This window comes from Camelus dromedarius, chromosome 5, assembly GCF_036321535.1.
Source record: "Camelus dromedarius isolate mCamDro1 chromosome 5, mCamDro1.pat, whole genome shotgun sequence".
Classification (NCBI taxonomy): domain Eukaryota; kingdom Metazoa; phylum Chordata; class Mammalia; order Artiodactyla; family Camelidae; genus Camelus; species Camelus dromedarius.
The window spans coordinates 90,096,769-90,120,358 of record NC_087440.1 but is presented as its reverse complement, the minus strand read 5'-3'; the positions used below and the strand labels follow the sequence as shown (position 1 = coordinate 90,120,358).

Here is a 23,590-nt window from a genome sequence, read left to right as displayed (position 1 = left end):
AGCACTTGGAAAAAGAAACAGATAAGGGTATGGAGAACACCTGCCTTTCTTCCCAATAAAACAAGCTAAGTAGGGGTGGGGCTTGCAGGAGACATTTGATTTGGGGAAATCAAACCCACAGGGGAGTGGAGCTTAGAAATAGCCACAATGGTTTCTGGAGAGCCCGGGATGTCCCCCTGTCCCAGGGGGGTCAGAGCTTTGATTGGTTCAAGGTGATCAGTGTGGAAAACAAATGGACTTTCAGGACAGAGATTTGGATGGCGTTTGTCCCAGGAGAAGCTGAGAGGCTTTCCTCTGCAAGACCTCCCCTGCTCGCTCCAATAGGCCCACTTAACAGATGAGGAAACTGAGGCTTAGAGAACCAAAGTGCCCACAAAGGCCCCATGCAAGCAGGTGGCGGGGCCACAGTGTCTTGGCCTCAAATCTCACAGGGATGCAGGCAGCCAGGGCATGGGCTCAGCACAGGAGAGAGGCCAGCTGGGGAGCTCAGTGAACAGGGAGTTCATACCCCAGCCACACCCCAGCACCCACGCAGAAGCCAATTAAGTACAGTCCGTAACTGATGCTCATTAAATACATGAGTGGTCACGTTACCATATAACGGGGGAAAGCAACCAGCAAATCATGCAATGACATTCCCACTCAGAAGATACTCCACAACCAGGAGGGCAGAAATACACCTGGTTCAGGCTGGTCTGGAAAGCAGGACGTCTGGACTGCAGGGTCGGGGGCTGGATGCAAGGTGGGGGCAGGGAAGGCAGGCACCCTGGGAAGACCAGGCCCCCTGCACCCCAGATGAGTGCAGCCTTCCCTCCTGGCCTGTGTTCAGGTTTATTCACACATCATCAATCCACCCACAAGCCCCTGCTGAGGGCCTGTGCAGGCTGGACCTGGGGAGACACACCTTCATGAAAGTACTTGTGGGGGTCCCGCCTCCTTCTCTCTAGCTGCATAGTGGCAGCTCCGCCTGGCCAAGGACCCCTGGTCTGGGGCGAGCGTATGACACCAGCCAGCCAATCAGAGGCCTTCCCTGAGACTTGTCACCTGGCAATGGGGAAAGAAGGCGGGGTCTTGAGCCATGAGAGTAAACCAGGATGAGGCTGACACCCAGAGAGGGTCAGAGGGGGTCCTGCCAGACCAGGTCTGAGGATGGAGCCCAGCCGCACCTCTGGTCTAGGCTGGCTCAACGCGTGCATCCGGGGCTGGACTGACCCTGATACTGATCGTCACTAACACGGAGACTCCCAGTGGCTGTCTCCTGGGTGCCTATGCATATAGGTCCTGCCAAGAGCGATTCAGACCCAATCTCATGAGACTCCCCAAGCTAGGTACTATTCTCATTTACAGAAGGGGAAACTGAGGCACAGGGTGGCTGAGCACTGGCTGTGGCCGCACAGTAATGAAAGGTGGTGGCAGGGTTGAAGTCCACGTCTGTGATCCTAGAGCCCACGTCCTGTGGATGGTCACACAGTTATTCACGGAATGCCTCCTTCCTGGAGGAGCAAGGGATACAGCTGGGAGCAGCGCCCTGTGCACTGCTCACGCGTGTGCTGTGGGGGGCGGGGTGGCAGCATCAGGAGGGGCGGGGCTCTGGGCACAGGCAGGTCAGGGAGGCTTCCCTGAGGCCCACTGTCTTTGCAGAGCCCTGAAGGAAGGGGGTGGGAAGAGAAGCCCCACAGAGGGGCAGTGGGAACAATGGGAAGGAGCTGTGATCTGGGAAGGCTTCACAGAGGAAGTGACCCCTGGACGGGCTTCTTGGGCACAGAGCTCCCCTCACAGAGCAAGACAAGTCATCCAGGGCCTGAGGGATGAGGCCAGAGAGTCCACTGCCTGCACCAGGCTCTGAATGGACGCACATTCAGCCGCCCCTCTGCTCAGGATGGGGCAGCCCCTCATGGGGGCTTCTACCTCTGAGAGGGCGCTGGGCATGTGGTACAATTATCTTTCTCTTCATCAAATCAGCCATTCCTGAGCCTAAAAAGAGAAGGTGATCCCCCCTAAGCTCCCACCACACCCACGGCATTCAGGGTCACTGGGACCCTGCGTCCTGCAAGGGCCTGGGCAGTTCACTCCCTTCACCCTCCGAGGGCCATGGTGTCGGGGGACACCTGGGATACTGGGCTCGCTCCCCACTCCAAAGCTCAGCTCTTGCCTCCACCCCGGCTCAGGAATACAGCGGGTGCTGCATCCACTCAACACCCACTACGCGCCAGGCTCTGTGCTGACCGCGGGGGGTGAGGGTGAAAGATGGGAAAAAAGCTGGCCCACCTCGGGGCCTTTGCACTGCCTGTCCCTCTGCTTGGGTGTGATGCCCTGCTTGTGCACCCGAGAGATTCCCGAAGACCCCGGGGCAAGTTAGACACACAAATAAATGTTTACCCACCAGCCCACAGCAAGCCCCAGATGCCCCTCCCAACCTGCTTAGCCCCATTCCCTGGACTGGAGCTCCCAATGTGCCCACGCCCACTGCACACTTGACCTTCTTGGACCCTCCTAGCAAACCGGCAGGCTGGGAGGGCTGACACCACTTTATGGATGGGGAAACTGAGGCTCAGAGAGGAAAGATGACTTGGTCTCAGCTACACTGACAGTGGAGCTGGGCCTGGAACCCAGGATCTGGAGGAGCCAAGCTGGGCACCTGCCTACTGCTGCAGCCTCCTCCTCAGGTCCTCTGTGTTTCCTCACTTTCCCCCTGCCGGGGATGCCCTCCTCACAGGCTCTTGGTCTGCCTCCTTCAGGAAGCCTCCCAAGGCTGCAGAGATGCTCCTGTCCTGAGCTGTGGCACCTGCGGTCCCCACTCCCACATATTGGTGGTTCTTTGGGCTTTTGAGGTGGCATCTCAGTTATGGTCCTAGTGGGGTTTAGGGCTCATCAGCCTGGCCACATCCTGGGCAGCTGGGTCTGTCTCCTGCCCAGATCCCTGAGGAGCCCCAAGGAGTTCCCAGCCCAACTCCTCAAGGCTCCTCAGGGGCCATTTGCTTCTCCACATCACTCCTTCACCTGGGGAAGACACACAAGATGGGCAACATGCACACCTGACAGGCAGTGGGCAAAGAGGAGCCCAGAGGGCCCTGGGGCTTGGGCAAAAACCCAGGGACACAACTGGCTGTGCTCTGTCAGAGGGGAGAGAGGGGCCAGGCCTGGGCCGGCTGTGCTCCGGCACAAGCTCCCAAGGGCAGACCTAAGACCCAGAGCCTCCCAGAGTGTCCTCCCCCGGGGACTAACCCATCTCAAGCTCCCACCACCTTCTTGGACTCAGAGCTCCAATAGGCCTGCGAGTGGGGAGGTGAGAGGAAGCTGCCAATACCGATTTGTCGCTGAAACAACCTAAGAGATAGCAAAACACCCATGTTTATTATCACCAGCGACCTGCCAGGTGCTTTCACTAATGAAGTCCTCACAACCCTGAGACAGACAGATTTTTGCCCCCATTTTACAGATGAAGAAATGGAGGTCACAGGGTGGGGGAGGCAGCTTCCGCCCAAGTCTGAGCCTGAAGCCAACCTCTGCTTCCTCATCACACACACCCACCCACCCCGAAGACAAAGGGGAGCCGGGGGCCTGGCCAGCCAGAATCTGGAAAGTTCCATGCCAGGAGGCTCAGTGCCAGATCTTAATGTCTCCCTCCCAGGAGCAGGTGGCGAGGACAGAGGGCAGCAGGGGGTGGAAGGTGGCGCCGACACAGGCCTGCGAGTGCCCGTGCAGCGTGCGGGCACGGCTGGCCGTGCGGAAGCTGTACATCAGGACCCGGCCGTCAGCGCTGCCCGTCACCAGCAGGTCACCATCGGGGGAGCACTCGCAGCCCACTGAATAGCCTTCCACCTGCAGAGGGTGACACAGGGTGAGCAGGACACCCCACACAGCGGCACGCGGCCTCACCTGCTCTTCGAGGCCGCCGGTGGGGTGAGGGCTGTGACAGCCACTCTACAGAGGAGCGGGCTGGAGCCCGGGAGCAGCGCTGGGCTTCACACCCATGTCTGAGCTCCTGCGTGAGGCTGGGGTCCCGGTGTCCTCCAGGCCAGTTTAGTGGAACCCAGACAGAACAGCTCTAGCACAGCTGATGGTGTCTGACCTCACCGACAGTCACCGGGTCCCCACCCGCTCCACCTGGGGTTGGGGGTGCCCTCAGTAGGGAAAGGGGGCAGGTACAGAAACACCCTCTACACCCCTTCCGTCCGTCTCCCCACCCCACCCGACCTGTCCCTGAGCCGGCAAATCGAGGAAACCTTCCCTGCCCAGCAGCTGGGGCCTAGGGAAGGGCCAGATGTGGCCCAGGGCCTTGAGTGGATACCACACCACACGGCATGGGGTCACCTGGGTAACAGAAACCATGATCTGCCCGGACAGAAGTGCCACGTCCTCTGAGGCCTCAAGTCCATCACTAGCATTGTCGGTGGGAGGCCCTGGAGCCAGTGCCCAGCTTTCCCCTGGGGGACTGGGACGGGTACCTTGTGTCCTTCATAGCGCCGCCTTCTGCTCATCCGGTAGGGCCACACGGAGGAGAAGAGGGCCAGGTAGTTGCCATTGGTCTGGGCCAGGAACACCGGCTCCCTCGGGTGCAGGGTGAGGCTGGGGCAGGTGTACCTCTCCTGAGAAACAGCGGGGCCGTAAAGGGGGGGGGGGGGAAGCTCCCAATCGGGCCCCAGCCTCAGACAGACGCGCCACCCAGCACACTGCTCATGGGGCCTTGTGCCCTCCTCCAGACCTGGGCGCAGGGCTCTGGGTGAGTTTCCTGTTGCTGCTGTAACAAAATGCCACACATTTCGTGGCTTAAAACAACACACATTTATAGCTCACAGTTCTAGAGGTCGGAAGTCTGAAACGGTCTCCCTGGGCTAAAGTCAAGATGGCACCAGGGCTATGTTCCTTCTGGAGTCTCCGGGCGGGCCTCTTCTTCCTCATCCTTCCCAGCATCTGGGGGCCACCTGCACTCCTTGGCCCATGGCCCTTGGGGTGGACTGAAAAATGCACCCCCAAATACATCCACGTCCTAATTCCTGGGACCTGTGAATGTCACCTTAAACGTCCAAAAAAAAACAAAAGGGCAGGGAGATCTTTGCAGATGTAATTAAGTTAAGGAGATTGACATGGGAAGTTATCCTGTATTCTTGCCCTAAATGCAATCACACATGTCTTTCTAAGAGGGAGGCGGAGGGAGAGCAGACACAAAGAGAAGGCAGCATGAAGACAGAGCAGAGAGAGCTCTGAAGATGCTGGCCTGAAGACCAGAGTGAGGCAGCCACAAGCCAAGGGTCACCAGGAGCCACCAGAAGCTGGATGAAGCAAGGGACAGATTCTCTCCTCAAGGCTCCAGGGGAGCACGCCCTGCCAATACCTCAATTTCCTCCCATGATACTTTTTACAAACTTCTGGCCCCTAGAACTGTGAAATACACGTCTGCTGCTTTAAGCCACCACGTCTGTTGGGGTGTAATTAAGTTAAGGAGCTTGAGATGGGGAGGACAGTAAACGAATCCACAAACCCATCTCCCCACCTCCACAGTGAGCCGTCGGGACAGCCCCGGCCCAGCCCAGGCCCCACACAGCCAGAAGGCACAGTAAGGGAGGAGGTGACAGGCCAAGTGAGGACATAAACACATGAACCAGGTGTTCCAAGCAAGAGGGGAAACCTCACTGCTTAGTGGGCTCCTGCATGACACAGAAACACCCCTAAAAACTCCCTTCTCCACTGCAGCTGTTCTTCCATGTCCGTGGTATGTCTTTGAGCCACAGTCCCTAAACGAGCCCACACTTGGAGAGTAAAGCGGGGAGCGGCTGCAGCCCAGTGTGCTGTCAGAGGCACACGGGGCCCTGATCGTGATCTCTACGTGATGCTACCGGGCAGCGCCCTGCGCGCCTGCACGGAAGGTGGGCTGACAGCTCAGCACACAACACTTTCAACTACCTCACTTGCTTCCCTTAGTCTCCACAGGGCCGTTGGAGGCAGGATGCCTAGAGGGTCAGACATGCCCCTCCAGCCCTCTCCCAGGACCTGACCTTGCCAATGGGTTGCACTAGAACCCTGAAGTGAAGGTCCAGAGGCAGGTGTGCTCAGGGTCACTTAGAATCCTCTAAGAACAAAGGAAAAGTAGGGAGAGGGAGACAGTGTATATATACACATGATATATAGTTTTAAATTCAGAGTGACAGCACCGAAGAGATTAGCCATAGCTTATTTGAAATCTTAAAAGACGATGATGGGTGGTAACAGTGATGCTGGTGGTGAAGGAAACAGTGGTGGTGATGATGGTGATGCTGGGCTACTGATGGTGACAGCGATGGTGGTGATGAGGACGACGGTGGTGGTGATGGACATGGTGATGATGATGGCGATGGTGGTGGTGGTGGTGATGAGGACGATGGTGGTAATGGACATGGTGATGATGATAATGGCGATGGTGGTGGTGGTGGTGATGAGGACGATGGTGGTGGTGATGACAGTGGTGGTGGTGATGGATATGGTGATGCTGATGGTGGTGGTGGTGATGGTGGTGGTGACAGTGGTAGTAACAGACGTGATGTGATAATGATGGTGGCAATGATGTGGTAGTGATGGTGAAGACAGGTAATGCATTTGTGGAGAACTCTCTTGCCTGGTACTGTGCTAGACCCTTTATAAGCATCTACCCCTTTTAATTCTCAAAACCACTCTATGACACAAGCAATATTCTCATCCTCAATTCTCTAAGAGGAAAATGAGAATCAAAAAAACTAAATAACGGGCCCAGGGCCTCCACCTTGTCAGTGGTAAATCCAGGCCTTTGATGCAGATGGTCTAACTTCAGGGTCCCTACTTCAACTCCTAAGTCACAGCCCCTGCCAAAGCCACTAAGCAAGGGCAAGGTGGAAACCCGTGGGCTGGCTGGGGTGGTGGAGGGAGGTAGGGGTGTCTCAGGTTGTGCAGCCATGTCCCTGTGGATCTGGATGGGGCTGCCCCTGCACACCCTTACCCTGTGGTGTGTCTGTGTTGGGCAGAGGACCAGTGAGAGGACAGGGAGTCACTCCACCCTGGGAGCCTGTGGCAGGTTCTCTGGGCAGGCCTGGACCTGTACCTTGCCTGCCCCACCACAGATTTCAGGCAGCCAATCTGTCTCCTGCTGAACCATCTCCACATGAAGTGCCTGGGACCCCAGATGGCCTAGGACGACACAGATGCATCCTGGGTCAGAAACTAAAAGTAATGCCAAAGAGGGTTTCTCACGTGGAAAATCTGGTTGGAGATTTTGGCAGAGCTCCGGAAATCCCAGGCAATAATGGTGCGGTCGGCAGAGTCCCGGCTCGAAGCATCTGTGCTGCTCAGGAACTCAGAGCCCTCCCGGAGAAAGAGGATGTCCAAGGTCTGCTGGATGGTTGCCTTGTAGCTTCTCACCACCTGCAAGAGTGGGCACCCGTCATGCCGGGGAGCCAGGAGTACAGGGCAGGCGCCCACGGAGAGGGCCGGGGAGAGCCACCCAGCACCCGGAGGGCGCTGCTGGGGAACACTGGGCTTGGGGGCTGCTGTAGGGAGACCTCAGGGGCCTCCCGCCCCACCTGTCTCCCTCAGAACCTGTTCCATGATACCTCCCACAGCCTGGCCTCTCCCCATGGCGTCCTCCCCATCCCGGCCCTCCCCACGTCCATTGGCACGTGAGCCCAGAGAGGCATGAAGACCTCCCCCATCAGACTGGCCCCCTAGAGAGGAGCAGGTGCCTGATGAAAGCAAACTTAGGGAAGGGCCCACACCTAGCCAAGAGCACCTAAGGGCACCAGTGACATCCATCAGTACCAAGGCCATACTTTGTGCCAAGGCCTTGCTTCTGAAGAGATCACGTAATTCACGGCTTTCAAGGCCTCAGCCTACTGTCCCTAGAGCAGTAACTGTACCTCAGGGAGCAGGCGTTCCTGGAGACCTTGCAGCCAGAACCACTGTGTGTAAGTTAGCATCAGAGACACTATTTCTTAGCATTGCTGCCAACATTCCATAGCCTCTTGTCTCTAAATTAACTCAATTAAGTATCAGCCCTTCTTCTGCTTTCCTCAGAGCGTTTTATCATGTTAACCTTCCATTCCACAACAACTGGTTTGGGCAGGGGCAGGCCATGGGTCCCAGTACCAGGACTAACAAGCACCTCCACGTAACAAACTCATGGGCGACATGACTTTGACTTGCAGTCTTGAGCAACAGGCCAGGCACAGTGCCTGGGGCGCCTGCCGGGCCTGGCGGCCTATTTACCAGCTCCCAGGGCGCCACCATGTGGCCACAGCATAAACACAGCTCTCCTGTTCCTTGGCCACTGCCTGTGAAATGAGTCTTGACACATTTTTTTTAAATGGAGTTAACAATCTTTCAAATGTTGCAGTTAGATTTTCTATCATCCTCTTTCAAACATACATAAGTCAAATTCACATTAAATGCAGCAATCCGTAAATCCAATTTAGACTGGAGGGGGTGTGGTGTTTTGAGACCCATTCTCCAGATGAGGAACACTGAGGCTCAGAGAGATACACGGATTTACTCCAGGTCAAACGCCCAGGGTGTGGTGGAGCCTCTCCCCACCCCAGCTGCTTCCCGGCCCACATCCCCACCTCCGGCTGGCCAAGTCCTGCCTCAGTAAATGTTGAGGCAACTTCCTGGGAGAGAGAAGGCAACAAGTGGTTGCCTTCTCTGAGCCTCTTCAGAAGTGGCCCCCAGCTCGGGCGATTTTAGGGTAGGCCCCCTGGCGCCTGGGGAGTGGTCCAGGGGCAGAAAAGAGAAGGCAGCCCTGCAGGCCTCTGAACACTGGCCAGTCCGAGTAGCTGCACCCCAGGCAGTGTGGGGCCACCAGCCTTCCTCCCCACCTCCTCCCCTCCATGCACCAGGGTCCCACAGGCCTGCTGTGCCCCTCCAGGTGGCCTGAGTCTCACAGGATGTGGGCTAAAGGAAAGTTCTGTACCCCAGCCAGGAGGGGCACAGCAGCTGGGCTGCTGACAGATGCTCTGTGCCTCCCAGTCCCGCCCAGTCCGGATCTCAGGCAGCATCTAGGGCCCGGGAGGGGACGTGGCACACCACCGCTGTCCCAGCATCTGCTCTGAGGAGCGCACCTTCCAACTCCCAGGGATAGTGCTGCCCCAGGGTAGGGTCTGGAATCTATGGGCAGAGGAGAACGGAGGAGAGGGAGCAAGGCCTATCGTCGTGGCTCCAGACCCACTTGCCTCTCCCATGCCCGGCGCCACTCCAGTCTCCCCTCGCTTAAACCACCCACCCCACGAGCTTCCTCGAGCCTCCACTGGCTGAGGTCACATGGGGCCTGAACCCTTTCCTTCCCCCTTTCCTGAAGTCCTCATTGTCACCCCAGTGCCAGTGAGGAGCGAGGAATTAAGGATGGCCGGGGCAGCACGTGCCGAGAGAGAAGTAAATCTGGCCCAACTCGTGTCCCTGGCCATGGCCTGCGCACTGAGCCTCTCCTCCTGGGTGGCGGAGACACAGCCCCCAGAGCCTCACCAGCCCACAGAGCCTGGCTGCTGGTGGGCAGGACCGTGAGACCCATGGCACCACAGCCCCTCTCCAGTAGTGGCACCTTGATCCGCACAGGGGCTCGGGAAACACGCTGACCGGGAAAGGACGGAGGAAGAGGATGGCCTGCTAAGCCCCGGCTGCGAGCGGGGGTTTCTGTGAAACTGACGGCAGTGGGAGGAAGCCTCCCCCGGGGGCGGCGCGCAGGCCCCGGGAAGCAAAGTGCCCGTGGGCCTCGGTGTGTCCACAGCAGAACAACCTGCGCGCCCACCAACACACCTGCCTCCCAGGACAGACTTTTCCAGGAGAACGAAAAGCGTTGTTCCACACACTTTCTGAGAATGGATGGAAATGGCCCAATTCATTAGGGCATCATAAAATCGAATGGCCAGGAAACAAGCCATGTTATGGGCGATCCCTGCCAATAACACTGTTGTAAGTGGAAGGCTGACCTTTGAAGTGATCGCCGCCGAACATGATTTATTTGCCTTCACAACTGCTCCTGCCCCAGGAAAGAGCAGAGGGGCCATTTGTGTGTCTAGCTGGTGGGTTTTACGGCAACCTTAATTACACCGACAGCTGGTGCGTCACATCCCAGGGGTGTGGGACGGTGCTCCACGGGCTTAACTAGCTGGATCCAGAAGAGAGCCTCACTCAGACTTTTCTGGCAACCAGGGCCTCTGTAGGGGAAGCAGATACTTGGCCAAAATCTATGGCTTTGGGAAAAGTGGTAGATGAGACCACAAAACATTCAGGTGTGATGAAAATCAACGAACATCCTTCAAGTCTGGTCTGCTTGGCCCACCAGACAATCCTGGTAACTCTGGGCCGCTTTGGACTTATCTGAAAGCTCAGCTTTCCCAAACTCGGGTCTCTGCCTCTTGTGAGGTGCGTAGGGTCGAGATGCAGGCAAGGCTGTATCCAGGCCTGCTGCTGACTCATGGTGTGCCTGGGGAGGCCCGGGACTGGCACCGGACTTCCCAGCTCCGGTTTTGAGTCATCACCAAAAGGGGCCTGGACTGGACGACAAGCAAGCCTCCTGCCTCTACACCCGGCTGGAAGAACGCTGACAGGCCTGGCCAGGTGGCCGACACGCCGCAGTTGCTCACAAACCTGTTCCCAGGCCAGCCAGAGCTGGGGTCCCCAGGACGGGGCTGTGAGTCCTTGGGTCAGTCCCTATTCCTCAAATTTCAATTCCTTCTCCTTGAAAATAAACGTATTGGTCTCTTTAAACTCTAAGATGTGAGGAGTCTACACATAAAGGCAAACTGGAGGCGTGAATAAAGGGCCCCTTTCTATGGTTTAAAGTCACACAAGTAAACGTAGCCAATCACACAGGCTAGTGTACACCAGAAGTGCTCTGTGGACACATTTTTTTTAAAACCAGAAATTTATGTTTTAAAAAAAGGAACTATACAAACATGAGAAGAGAGTGTGACTGAATTTTTCACAGCCTGGAACTGGGGGCAACGTCCCTGCATCCCTCCAAGGCCAGCGCAGCACCGACGGGTCCACCTGACTGCGTGAAAACCACCATCACCACCACCACCATCATCGTCATAACATGACTGCGAGGCATAAAAAACAAGTAAATAATTAAGCAAAGTAAAAAAAAAAAGACAAATGGGAGAGATATTTGCAACTTATATTTGAGGCAAAGGTCATTATCCCTAATTACACAGACACTTTCTAAAAATTGGTGGAAAAGACCAATAGCTCTACAGAAAATCGGGCAGGAGAACTGAACAGAGTTCATATAAAAGGAAATGTAATCAGTCCTTCGATCCTGCTTATAAGAAGTGAAATTTTAAATCCCATGGAGATATCCTTTCTTACTTATCAAATCAGAAAATCCAGAAGTTTGACAACACACTCCGTTAGGTGGCTGTGGGGCATTAGTTCCTCTACCCACTGCTGACAGAAACACAAAATGGCACAGTCCCTACGGAGAGAACTCGGGCAACATCAAGCAAAACAGCATATGCCTTGTTACTAAGCGATGTGCATAACCCAGCAACCCACTCGTAGGAACCAGTCCCAGAATTACAGTGGCAAACCCCAGAAAGACATAAACTCAAGGCCATAGAATGCAGCACTACTTGTCAAATTAAAAAAGCAGAAAGAACCCAAACGTACAAGGAGATCAGTTAAATAAATGTCAGTCTATCCACATTCTGTAATGCTGTGTGAGCTGCTGTAAGAAAGAGTGGGGCCCCTCTCCCTGCCTGCTGAGGGCTGGCTTCCAGGATGCACTGCTCAGTGAAAAAGCAAGGTGGGAGAGAAAAAGGGTGTAAAGTAAATGCAAGAGGTTTATATTTGCTTCCACTAAAAACAGCAGAAAGATAAATCAGAAACTAAATAAGCAAATAAATCAGTAAGACTGCTTCTAGAGGGAAGAAGACAGAGTGGGGAAGAAGGGGCTGCAGGCAGAATTTAGAGAATTTCTATAAAGGGCCAGACGGTAAATGTTTTAGGGTTTGGGGGCCACATTTAGTCACTGCTGCACACTTCTGTGTGTGTATGTGTTTGTGTTTTTACAGCCATTCGAAAATGTGAAAACCATTCTTTGTGTGTTTGTGTGTTTGTATGTGTGTGTGTTGTGTGTGTGTGTGTGTGTGTGTGTGTGAAAACTATTCTTAATTCAAAGACCACACAAAAACAGGCCACAGGCCAGACTGGGCCTATGGGCTGTAGTTCCCAATTGCTTCTCCAGAACCATGTATATATTTTATAAAGTTACACAACAAAATCAACTTAAAAAGCAGACTCTAAAATGTGAAACCAAAATTAAGTAAACGAAACTAACCATGTATTGAGCTAGAGCTTAACCACACAAATAGGATTTATTTTAAGAGACATTAAAGCACAGTAGTTTAAGGTAGATCCTCAGCTGAATATATATTATATATAGAAAACCAGTTAATTTGATGGTAAATCCTAATTGAATATACTTTGTGGACAAAAAGAACTATGAGAAATCTTAAGCTGTTTTCAGTCACTATGTTGCTAGTGTCAATACACCCCCCAAAACTGTGTTAAGGCAGCTAGAAATCAAATTTTTCAGTATAAAAGAGATCAAAAACAAAGAAGCTAAAGAGAAATCCTGTAATGCTAAAATTTGAATTGGACAATTGAACATAAACAATATTTCTTTCTCAGCAACATAAATATTTCCTAGCTCTGTCCATGGAAGGAGGCCACAGCACTCAGTTTCTGGTGTCTAAACCCAGCGAGACCCAGAAGTGACACATGACAGAGCAGGGCATTACAATACTCATTGTAACTATACACAGCACATGTTTAAGAAGGTAGAGGAAAGACTGACCACGGTAAGCAGAGACCTGGAGGATGTGTGAGGCCCTCACTGAATCTGAAGAGATGAAATACACACTGTTTCAGAAGAAGATACGTTCGATGGGATTAACACCGGATGAGACACTGCCAAAGAAAACATTACTGAACCAGAAGACATAGCAATTGAAAATTTCAAAACACACGGCAGAGAAAAATGACTAAGTTTTTTAAATGAAAAATCTTAACCCCAAATGGGGTAAACTCACTATGGTCTCTCACTCTCTTCCACAAATTACAACTAAAAACTCTGGACAAATTCAAGAAGCAACTAGCTGAAGACTCTGAAAAGTAAATAATAGCTGGTAGGTTGAAGAGGGAAGTCAAAATTTGAAGAAAGACCAGCATGGCAGGTAAGGTTCTAGTTTGGTATTTTTGTTTGTTTTTTGTTTGTTTGTTTTCATTTTTGGGGTTTGGGGATTTTTGTTTTTTGTTTTGTCCTTTAGCTCCTGATGTTGACCCACAGACAGATTGAATTAAGAAATTACATAGAAGACATGGACAGCAAAAATTCTGAAATAAATCCATCATTCTGGCCAGAGGACCAAGAAAACGGGCCCTTGTGAGCCAGAGAGTATTGGGGAAATTTTTAAAAATATCTCCCTGCTCTCCCAGCCCTGCCCTGATGCCAACCCCTACAGGTCCGGCAGTGCGGCACAAATACTTAAAAACCAGAAGCTCATCTGAATAGAAGAACTGTGAAAAGGGGCCTTTATTGTAAAAAGAATAAGGGGGAAGTAAATCCATGTTCTATTTTTCCTCTATTTTCTCTGGCCAATTTGCCTTGAAAGGGATCATGGTTACGGACACAGTGTGACAACGCAGAAGGCAAACAGCCTGAGAGAACCCGTCTCTCTGGGCAGAAGAACCAGGGAAGGAAGCTCAGGGAGCCAGGCAGTGTGGCCAAAATTCCAAGGAGGAGAGAGAGCTGAGAAGTGAATCCTCTAATTCTGTGTGTGAAATGACATGCACCCCAGGATACTCCCTAAGGTGCACACGTGTGGAACACAACCAAAGAAGCCCAGCTAAAGCTTTGAGACGTGGCGTACCATATAACAGCTGCCCAAGTGTGAAACTAACCCTTTAGTGGCTCAGCATAGTAAAGGATTTGAATATGGAACTGAAAATGGACCCACCACCCACAGAAGAAGGGAAGGAACTTGCAAGCTGAATATAATAGGTCTGGCTGCCTGTTAAGACAAACAAATCACTGTTCTCCGCAAGATTTTAACAGGACCAAGGAGCTTACAACATAACATTCAAAATGTGCAGGATATATTCTGAAATTACTTGCCATATAAAGAACTAGGAAAATGTAAACAGTACTCATGAGAAAAGAGAAACCATAGATGCCAACCCTGAAATGATACAGATGTATGAATGATCAGACACATTTAAACAGCTATTAAATAATACTACTCAGTGAGATAAAAATTAACACCCTTGAAATGAATGGATAGATGATCTCAACAGAGAAATCAAAATTACATATATACGCTTTAAGTAGAAATTTTAGAACTGAAAAAAAATTGTTTTAATCACAGGATAGATCCAATAACAAAACGGAATTGACAGATGAAAGATTCAGTGAACTTGAAAATAGATTAATAGAAATAATTCAATCTGAAGGAAAAAATAAGCAAAGCTTTTTTAAAATATTATAATATCAAAAGCTTAAATATTTTTGTCAATAGAGTTTCTGAAAGAGAGGGGAAAGAGAGCAGTGCAGAAAAAATATACATACTTGAGGAAATATTGACTGAAAGTACCCAACTTGGCAAAAGGCATAAATTTACAGAGTCAAGAGATTTAGCAAGTGACAAAGAGGATAAAAATCAAAGACAATCAAGCCATGACACATCACAATCAAAATGCTGAAAGTCTCAAAGGAAAAATCTTGAAAGCACCCAAGGGGGTAGGAAACGAAGCATTATATGAACAACAATTTAAAATACTGTGGATTTCACATCAGAAACTATGGAGATCAAAAGAGAGTGGAGGATAGTGAAAGAAAGGAGTGCCAACCAGAATTTTACAGACAGCAAAAATATCTTTCAGGAATGAAAGTAAAATAAAGACCTTGACAGATGAAGAAAAACTAAGTGACTCTCTCATCAGCAGACCTGCTCCATGTAAAACTAGCGCTAAAGGAATTCCTTCAACTTGAAGAGAAATTACAGCAGAGGAGAACTCGGACCTTTGGGGGTGACGGAAGAGCGACAGGAATGGTGACCGGCTGTGAAGATATGGAAGATCACTTTTCTCCAATTAAATTCTTTGAAAATGCATGACTGCTGAAAATAAAAATTGTAAGTCCTTAAGGTAGGAAGAAAACTCTACCAGACTTGCATCTTCACAAAAGAATGAGAGGCAGTGGGAACAGTAAAGATGAAGGGGAATATGTAATACTTTTATATTATTAAAATATTTTAAAGATAATTTGCTATTTCTATGAAAAATAATTTTTAAAAAGTACTGTGGGGACTGTAATATATGTACAAGTAAAATTTATGCTAATAATAGAACAAAGACCCTGAGGGGTAAAATTGAAAATCTGTATACTGTTCTAAGGTTCTTATGTAATACAAAAAAGAGATATAACATGACTTGAAGGTAGACTGATACGATAAAATGTATACTATAAACTCTAAAGCAACCACAAAAAAAACTACAATACAAATCCACAGATAATAAAGCAACAAAGGAGATAAGACAAAATCACAAAAAATTCTAAATTAATCCAAGAGAAGAAAGGGAAAAAACAAAAACAAAAAAGGAGAAAAAAGAATAGATGAAACAAACAAAAAACAATAGCAAGACAGTGGATTTATAACCAATAATACTGTGATATCAGTAACTACAGTAAATTAAAACAGGATAAATGTACCAGTCAAAGGAAAAGATCGTTATATAGAATTAAAATGAAAGACCCATACCAAACCAAATGCTGTCTATAAGAAATATGCATTAAAAATAAAAACACAGATAAGTTAAAGTGAAAAACTACGCTCTGCTAACAGCAATCAAAATGAACCAGGAACACCCATGCAATATCACACAAAGTAGACGTCAGAGTAAAGGACACCATCAGGGATAAAAAGGGTCTTTTCACAGTGATAAGAGAGTCAGTTCACCAGGAGAACCTAACAGTCCTAAGTGTTTACACGGCTACTAACAGAGCTTCAAAATAAATGAAGGAAAACTAATGGAACTTAAAAAGTACATACGACAAATTTACTCATATAGTCACAAATTTCAACCAGTTGCTCATAACTAATAGAGCAAATAGAAATATCAGAAAGGATATGGAACACCTAAACAACACTGTCAACCAACTTGAGATAACTGACATTTACAGAACATTGCACTCAACACAGCAGAATATACGTTCTTTCCAAGTGCATACAGAATATTTCCCAAAACAGACCATATTGTAGAACATCCAAGTTTCAGTACATTTAAAAGGATTCACACACGCAGTGCATAGTTTTGTAACCACAACGGAGTTAAATGAGAAATCACTAACAGATGTATAGAAAACTCTGAAGCATTTGTACTCTAAACACTCCTAAATAATCCATGGATCAAGAAGAAATACAAAAGTTAATTAGAAAGTATTTTTAACTAAATGAAAATGAAAAACAATATATCAACAGTTGTGTAATGCAACTGCAAAACCTAGGGAAAATTAGTAACAGTGAATATTTATCATAGAAAAGAATAGAAGCCCCCAATGACTTCAATTTCCACTTTAAGAAATTGGAAAAAAGGAAGTTTAAGTTTTAAGCAGGAAAAAAAAGTAATTTAAAAAGGAAATTGATAATTCCTAAAAGAAAAGAAATAGAGAAAAATCAATAATACAAAAATCTGTACTTCAAAGAGATCAAAACTGATAAATCTCTATCCATACTGATCAGAGGAAAAAGAGAAAAGACAAAATTACCAATATCAGGAATGAGAGAAATGAGGTGACATCACTACAGATTATACTTATTTTTTTTAATAATTAAAATATTATGAAAAAATTTATGTCAAAAAGGTAGGTAACTTTGATGAAATGGCTAAATTTCTCGAAGGACGCAAACTACCAAAGGTCACTCAAAGAGAAACGGAAAACTGGAATAACCCTATATTTACTAAATAAATTTCAAATCTCCCCACAAAGAAAATTTCAGACCAAGATAGCTTCATCACTAGTCAATTCTAGCAAACATCTGTGGAAGAAATAACATCAATTCTACACAAACTTTTCCAGAAAACTGAAAAGAAAGGAACACTTCCCAAGTTACTTTATCAGGCCAGAATGACTCTGATGCCAAAACCAGACAAAGATACTATAAGAAAAATAAAGTACAGATCAATACCCCTCATGGACATAGATATAAAAATTCTTGACACATTTTTAGCTAATAGAATCCCAAATTATATAAAGAGGATAATATATCATAATCAAGTGAGATTTGTCCCAGTAATACAAGGCTGTTTTAATATCTGAAAATCTAGCAAGAAGTTCCATCATATTAACAGAATAAAAGAGAAAAACCACATTATCCCTTCAATAGATGTGAAAAAGGCATTTGACAAAATCCTACATTCAGGTACCATAAAAACTCTCAACACACTAGGAATAAAAAGGAATGTCTTCACTGATAATCAGAGAAATGCAAATCAAAACTACAATGAGGTATCACCTCACACCAGTCAGAATGGCCATCATTCAAAAATCCACAAATGACAAATGCTGGAGAGGCTGTGGAGAAAAGGGAACCCTCCTACACTGCTGGTGGGAATGCAGTTTGGTGCAGCCACTGTGGAAAACAGTATGGAGATTCCTCAAAAGACTAGGAATAGACTTACCATATGACCCAGGAATCCCACTCCTGGGCATATATCCAGAAGGAACCCTACTTCAGGATGACACCTGTACCCCAATGTTCATAGCCACACTATTTACAATAGCCAAGACACGGAGACAGCCTAAAAGTCCATCAACGGATGACTGGATAAAGAAGATGTGGTATATTTATACAATGGAATACTACTCAGCCAGAAAAACCGACAACATAACGCCATTTGCAGCAACGTGGATGCTCCTGGAGAATGTCATTCTAAGTGAAGTAAGCCAGAAAGAGAAAGAAAAATACCATATGAGATCGCTCATATGTGGAATCTAAAACAAACAAACAAAGCATAAATACAAAACAGAAATAGACTCACATATATAGAATATAAACTTGTGGTTGCCAAGGGGGTGGGGGGTGGGAAGAGATAGACTGCGATTTCAAAATTGTAGAATAGATAAACAAGATTATACTGTATAGCACAGGGAAATATGTACAAGATCTTACGGTAGCTCACAGAGAAAAAAATGTGACAATGAATATATATATGTTCGTGTATAACTGAAAAATTGTGCTGTACACTGGAATTTGACACAACATTGTAAAATGATTATAAATCAGTGAAAAATGTTTTAAAAAAAAGGAATGTCTTCAAACTAATAGGGCATCTACAAGCCAACAAACACAAACCAGAAACAAAACACTACAGTTAACATCACATGTAACTAAGAAACAGAATGAATACTTTTCCTCCAAGATTGGAAGCAAGACAAGGATGTCCATTGTCACCACTTCTAAGTCAACACTGTTGTAGAGGTTTCAGACAGAGCAATAAGGTAAAAGGAGGAAGGAAGAAGGAAGAAATTACAATCAAATTAGAAAAGAAGAATTAAAGCTGCCTTTATTCACACATGACACGGTCATCTTTGCAGAAAATCCAACAGAATCTACAAAGAAGCAACTGGAACTAATAAATTAGCTTAGCAGAGTTGTAGAATTCAAGGTGAATATACAAATATCCACTATATTTCTATATTCTAACATTGTATAACCATAAATTAAAATTTAAAAATGCTACTTACAATAGCATAAAAATATATATTAAAGACTTAAGGATAAATCTAACCAAAAATGTAAAAGGGCTACACAATAAAAACTACAAAACTTGGTGAGAGAAAATAAAGATTTAAATAAATGGAGAAATATACTATGCTTATGGATTGAAAGACTCAAAATTGTTAAGAATTCAATGCTCCCTCAAATTGATCTGAGATTAAATGCAATATCATTCAAAGTTCAAGCAGGCTTTTTTGTAGAAACTGACAAAGTGACTGTAAAACTGAAATGTAAATGCAAAGAACCTAGAATAGTCAAAACAATTTTTTAGAAAAAAAGAAATTCGTGGAAGACTTACACTACCTGATTTCAAGACCCATTATAAGATTACAATAATGAGAACAATGGAGTATTGGTGTGAAGACAAAGAAAACAATGGAATAGAAGAGAGAGTACAAAAAAGATCTACACATATTGAGTCAACCTCTTTTCCACAGAGGTATAAAGGCACAGATAACTGTTTTCAACAAATGTTGCAGGAACACTGAATAGCCACATGCAAAACCGTGAATTTCCATCCATACCTTGCACCATATACAAAAATTAATATGAAATGGACCATAGACTAATATAAAGCCCAAAACTAGATAAATAACAAGGTCCGACTGTATAGCATAGGGAACTATATTCAATACCTTGTAATAGCCCATAAGGCAAAAGAATATGAAAAGGAATATATATATATATATATATATGCATAACTGAATCACTATGCTGTACACCAGAAATTAACACAACATCGTAAATTGGCTATATCTCAATTTTTTAAAAAAAAGCCCAAAACTATACAACTTCTGGAAGTAAACAAGAGCAAATCTTTGTGGCCTTAGGTTTGGCAAAGTTTACTTAGGCTGGACACCAATAAGAAATGTTGATAAATTGGACTTTATAAAAATTTTAAAATCTGTTTTTAAAAAAAAACTGTTATGAGAATGAAAATACAATTCATAGACCGTGAGGAAGTATTCGTAAATCACATATGTGATAAATATCTTATATTCTAAATATAAAGAACCCTCAAACTCAGCAGTACAAAAACACAATCTGATAAAAACAAAAAAGGAGGGGGCAAAAATTTAAACAAATACTTCATCAAAAAATATACAGATGGCAGACAAGCTCATGAAAACATGCTCAACATCATTAGTCACTAAGGAAATTCAAATTAAAACCACAGGGAGATAGCATACTATACCCAATTCAGAATGTCTAAAATTGAAAAGACTGACCAGACCAAATGCCGGCTAAGGCACTGAGAATGGAGCCCTCACACAATGTCGGTGGGAATGTAAAATAGTGCAACCACTTAGAAAACTGGCAGTTTCTTTAAAAGTTAAAGCCACGCCAGATATGACCCAGACATTCCAATCCTAGGTATTTATCCAGTGTCTTGGTCTGCTCAGGCCGCCATAACAAAGTACCACAAACGGGGTGCCTTAACCCAACAGACATGGATTCCCTCATAGTTCTGGAGTCTGGAAGTCTAAGATCAAGAGGCCCGCAGGGCTGGTTTCTGGTGAGGTGTCCCTCCTGGGCTTGAAGATGATGCCTTCTTGTGATGTTCCCACGTAGCCTTTTCTCTATGCAGCACAAAGAGGAAGCTCTGGTGACTCTTCCTCTTCTTACAAGGACACCAGTCCTACTGGATGAGGGTCTCACTCTTATGATCTCATGTAACCTTAACTATCTCTTTAAAGGCCCTATTTCCAAACATAGTCACATTAGGGGTTAGGGCTTCAACATATGAATTTGGAGAGGGGACACTATTCAGTCCATAACACCTAAAGAAATGAAAACATGTGTCCACACAAAGACTTGTACAGGAATGTTCATGTAGCTTTATTTGTAATAACTAAAAACTGGAAACAACTCAATGTCCACTAACAGGTGAAAAGATAAACTGTGGTATAGCCTTACAATGGAATACTACTTAGCCATATGAAGGAATGAACCATTATGGATACACACAACCACATGGATCAATCTCAAAATAATTATGCTGGATGGGGGAGGGGTCATGCAAAAAAAGAGTACCTACCATATGACCATATTTACACAAAAATTCTAGGAAATGGAAATTACCTTGCAATGACAGGGAACAAATCAGTGGAGAGGCAGGAGGAAGTCATTATGAAGGGGCACAAAATCATTTGAAGATTATGAATATACATGTTACTTACCTTGATTGTGATGATGGTGTCATGGATATGTGTGTAAGCCAAGACTTATCAAACTGCATACTTCAAATATGTGCAGTTTATTATATACCAATTATACTTCTATAAAGGTATTTCTAAAGGGCTGATATGAAAAATTTGAAGGCAAAATAAAGACTTCTTTGATAAACAAAAACTGAGAGAATTCACAACCAGTGAATCTGGACTATAAGAAATGTTAAAAGAAGTTCTCAAACTTAAGGGTAATGATGGCAGACTGGTATTCAGATCAACAGGAAGAAGTGACAGCCCTATAGTCAAGTTGGTTTTTTTTTAATTGAAAGACATAGTGACAAGAGCAATTTAGGGCCAACAAATCTGACAACTCAGATTTGAAATGGGCAAAGTCCTTGAAAGAAAAAAGTTACAAAAATGAAGAAGTAGAACAGCTGAATATCCCTACACATACTTTTTCTAAATTTTTGTAAGTAAGAACCTTCCAACAACAACAACAAAAAACCCCTGGGTTCAGGTATCTTCACTGGTGAATTCTACCAAACATTAAGGAGGAAATAACACCAAACCTACACAAACGTTCAGCAAGTATACGAGGAGAGAACATTTCTCAATTCATTTTTTGAGGCCAACATTATCCTCACATCAAAACCAGACAAAGACAACATAAGAAAAAAGTATAAGCCAATAATCCTCATGAACATAGATATAAAATCCTTAACAAATTATTAGCAACTAGAATTAAACCATACATAAAAAGGACAATATATTATGACTAAGTTGGGTTCATCCCAGAATGCATGGTTGATTTTTTTATATCAATGTAATTTACCATATTAACTAAATACAGGAAAAATATAAATGTGGTAAAGTTCAACACCAATATATGAAAAAAACTTTCAGAAAACTAAGACTAGACAGTAATGCCCTTAAACCAATTTAAGATATCTAGGAAAAAAACCTCACATTTGATATCATTCTTAATGGCAAAAGATTACTTGTTTTTCCCATAAAATCAGGAACAAGACAATGATGTTTACTCTCACCACTTTTATTCAATATTGTACTGGATGTGTTAGCCATTGCAATACAGCAAGAAAAAGACAGAAATCGCGTATTGGAAAGGAAGTTATAAAGCCGTATTATTTGCAGACAACATGATCATGTACATGAAAACTCCTAAGTAATCTATGAGAAAACTACTAGGACTAAGAAGCTAACTTAGTAGGGCTACAGGATACAAGGTCAAATAAGAAAATTAACAGTATTGCTATGTACTAGCAACAAAGAACTGGAAAACAAAATTTTTTAAAAATCCATTCACAGTAGTATCCAAAACCATGAAATACTGATGAATAAATTTAATACAATATGTGAAACATCTAAACACTGAAAACTATAAAACACTGCTGAGAGAAGCTAAAGAAAATCTAAATTGAGAGATATAATGCTCATGGATCAGAAGACAATATTGTTAAGATGTCAATTCTCCTGAAATCAATCTATAAATTAAATGTAATCCTAATAAAAATACCAGCAGGCACTTTTTTGTAGCAATAGACAAGGTAATTGTAAAATTGAAATGGGAAGATAAAGAACCTGAAATAGCCAGAATAATTTTGAAAAAGAAAACGAAGTTGGAGGGCTTGCACTATCCAATTTCAAGAATTCCTGTAAAGCTACCATAATCAAGACAGTATGGTATTAGTGAAAGGAGAGATCTATCAATCAATGGAACAGAACTGAAAATCCAAAAAAGAGACCCACACTTACACGGCCAATTAATTTTCAACCAGAAGTCAAAAAACAATCTAATGGAGAAAGAAATGTCTTTTCAACAAATGATGCTACAATTGAGCATCTTACGTAACAAGAATACATAAGTAAACCTTATCTCATACCATACACAAAAATTAACTCAAAATGGATCATAGACCTAAAAATACAAGAACAAACTATGAAACTTCTATAAGAAAACAAAAGGTAAAAATCTCTGCAACCTTCGAGTGGACAAAGATTTCTTAGCTAGAACACAAAAAGCCATGGAATGGGAGAAAATATTCAAAGAACTCCTAGAACTTAATCATCATCATCATCATCTTAAATAGGCAAAATATTTGAATAGACCTTCACAAAAGAAGATATTCAAGTGGTTGATAAACCCATGAAAAGATGTATGACATCATTAGTCATCAGGGAAATGAATTTAAAGCCAAATCAGATACCACTACAAGCCCACTACAATGGCTAAAATGGAAAAGACTGACAACACCAAGTGTTGGTGACAGTGTGGGGCAACTGAAACTCTCTTACACTGCTAATGAGAATGCAAAATGGTACAACCACTTAGGAACTAGTTCAGCAATTTATTATTAATTTAAACATACACAAACTATACCACTTAACAATTACACTCCCAGTTATTTACCCAAGATAAATGAAAATATATATCCACACACAGACTTGTTCATGAATAGTCATGGCAGCTTCATTTATAACAGCCAAAAATTGAAGACAACCCAAAAAGTCCATCAACAGGTAAATGGATAAACAGACTGACATATTCATACAATGGAATACTACTCAGCAATATATAGGAATACTGATACATACAGAAATATGGATGAACCCCAAAAAATT

At 45.3% G+C, this 23,590-nt stretch overlaps 1 protein-coding gene across 5 annotated transcripts in view; it reads right to left on the bottom strand.

Annotated features, from left to right (window-relative positions):
• Positions 1-3,332: 3,332 nt before the first annotated feature.
• Positions 3,333-23,590, bottom strand: part of WDR25 (WD repeat domain 25) — a 131,498-nt gene continuing 111,240 nt past the window's right edge. For all 5 annotated transcript variants that reach the window (XM_010987455.3, XM_031454302.2, XM_064486256.1 and 2 more), the window contains exons 5-7: positions 7,201-7,371; positions 4,449-4,589; positions 3,333-3,822 (exon numbers count right to left, since the gene is read on the bottom strand). In XM_010987455.3, coding sequence (XP_010985757.2) covers positions 3,601-3,822; positions 4,449-4,589; positions 7,201-7,371 — 534 coding nt within the window. In that variant the 3' untranslated portion in view covers positions 3,333-3,600. The remainder of the gene's footprint in view (positions 3,823-4,448; positions 4,590-7,200; positions 7,372-23,590) is intronic.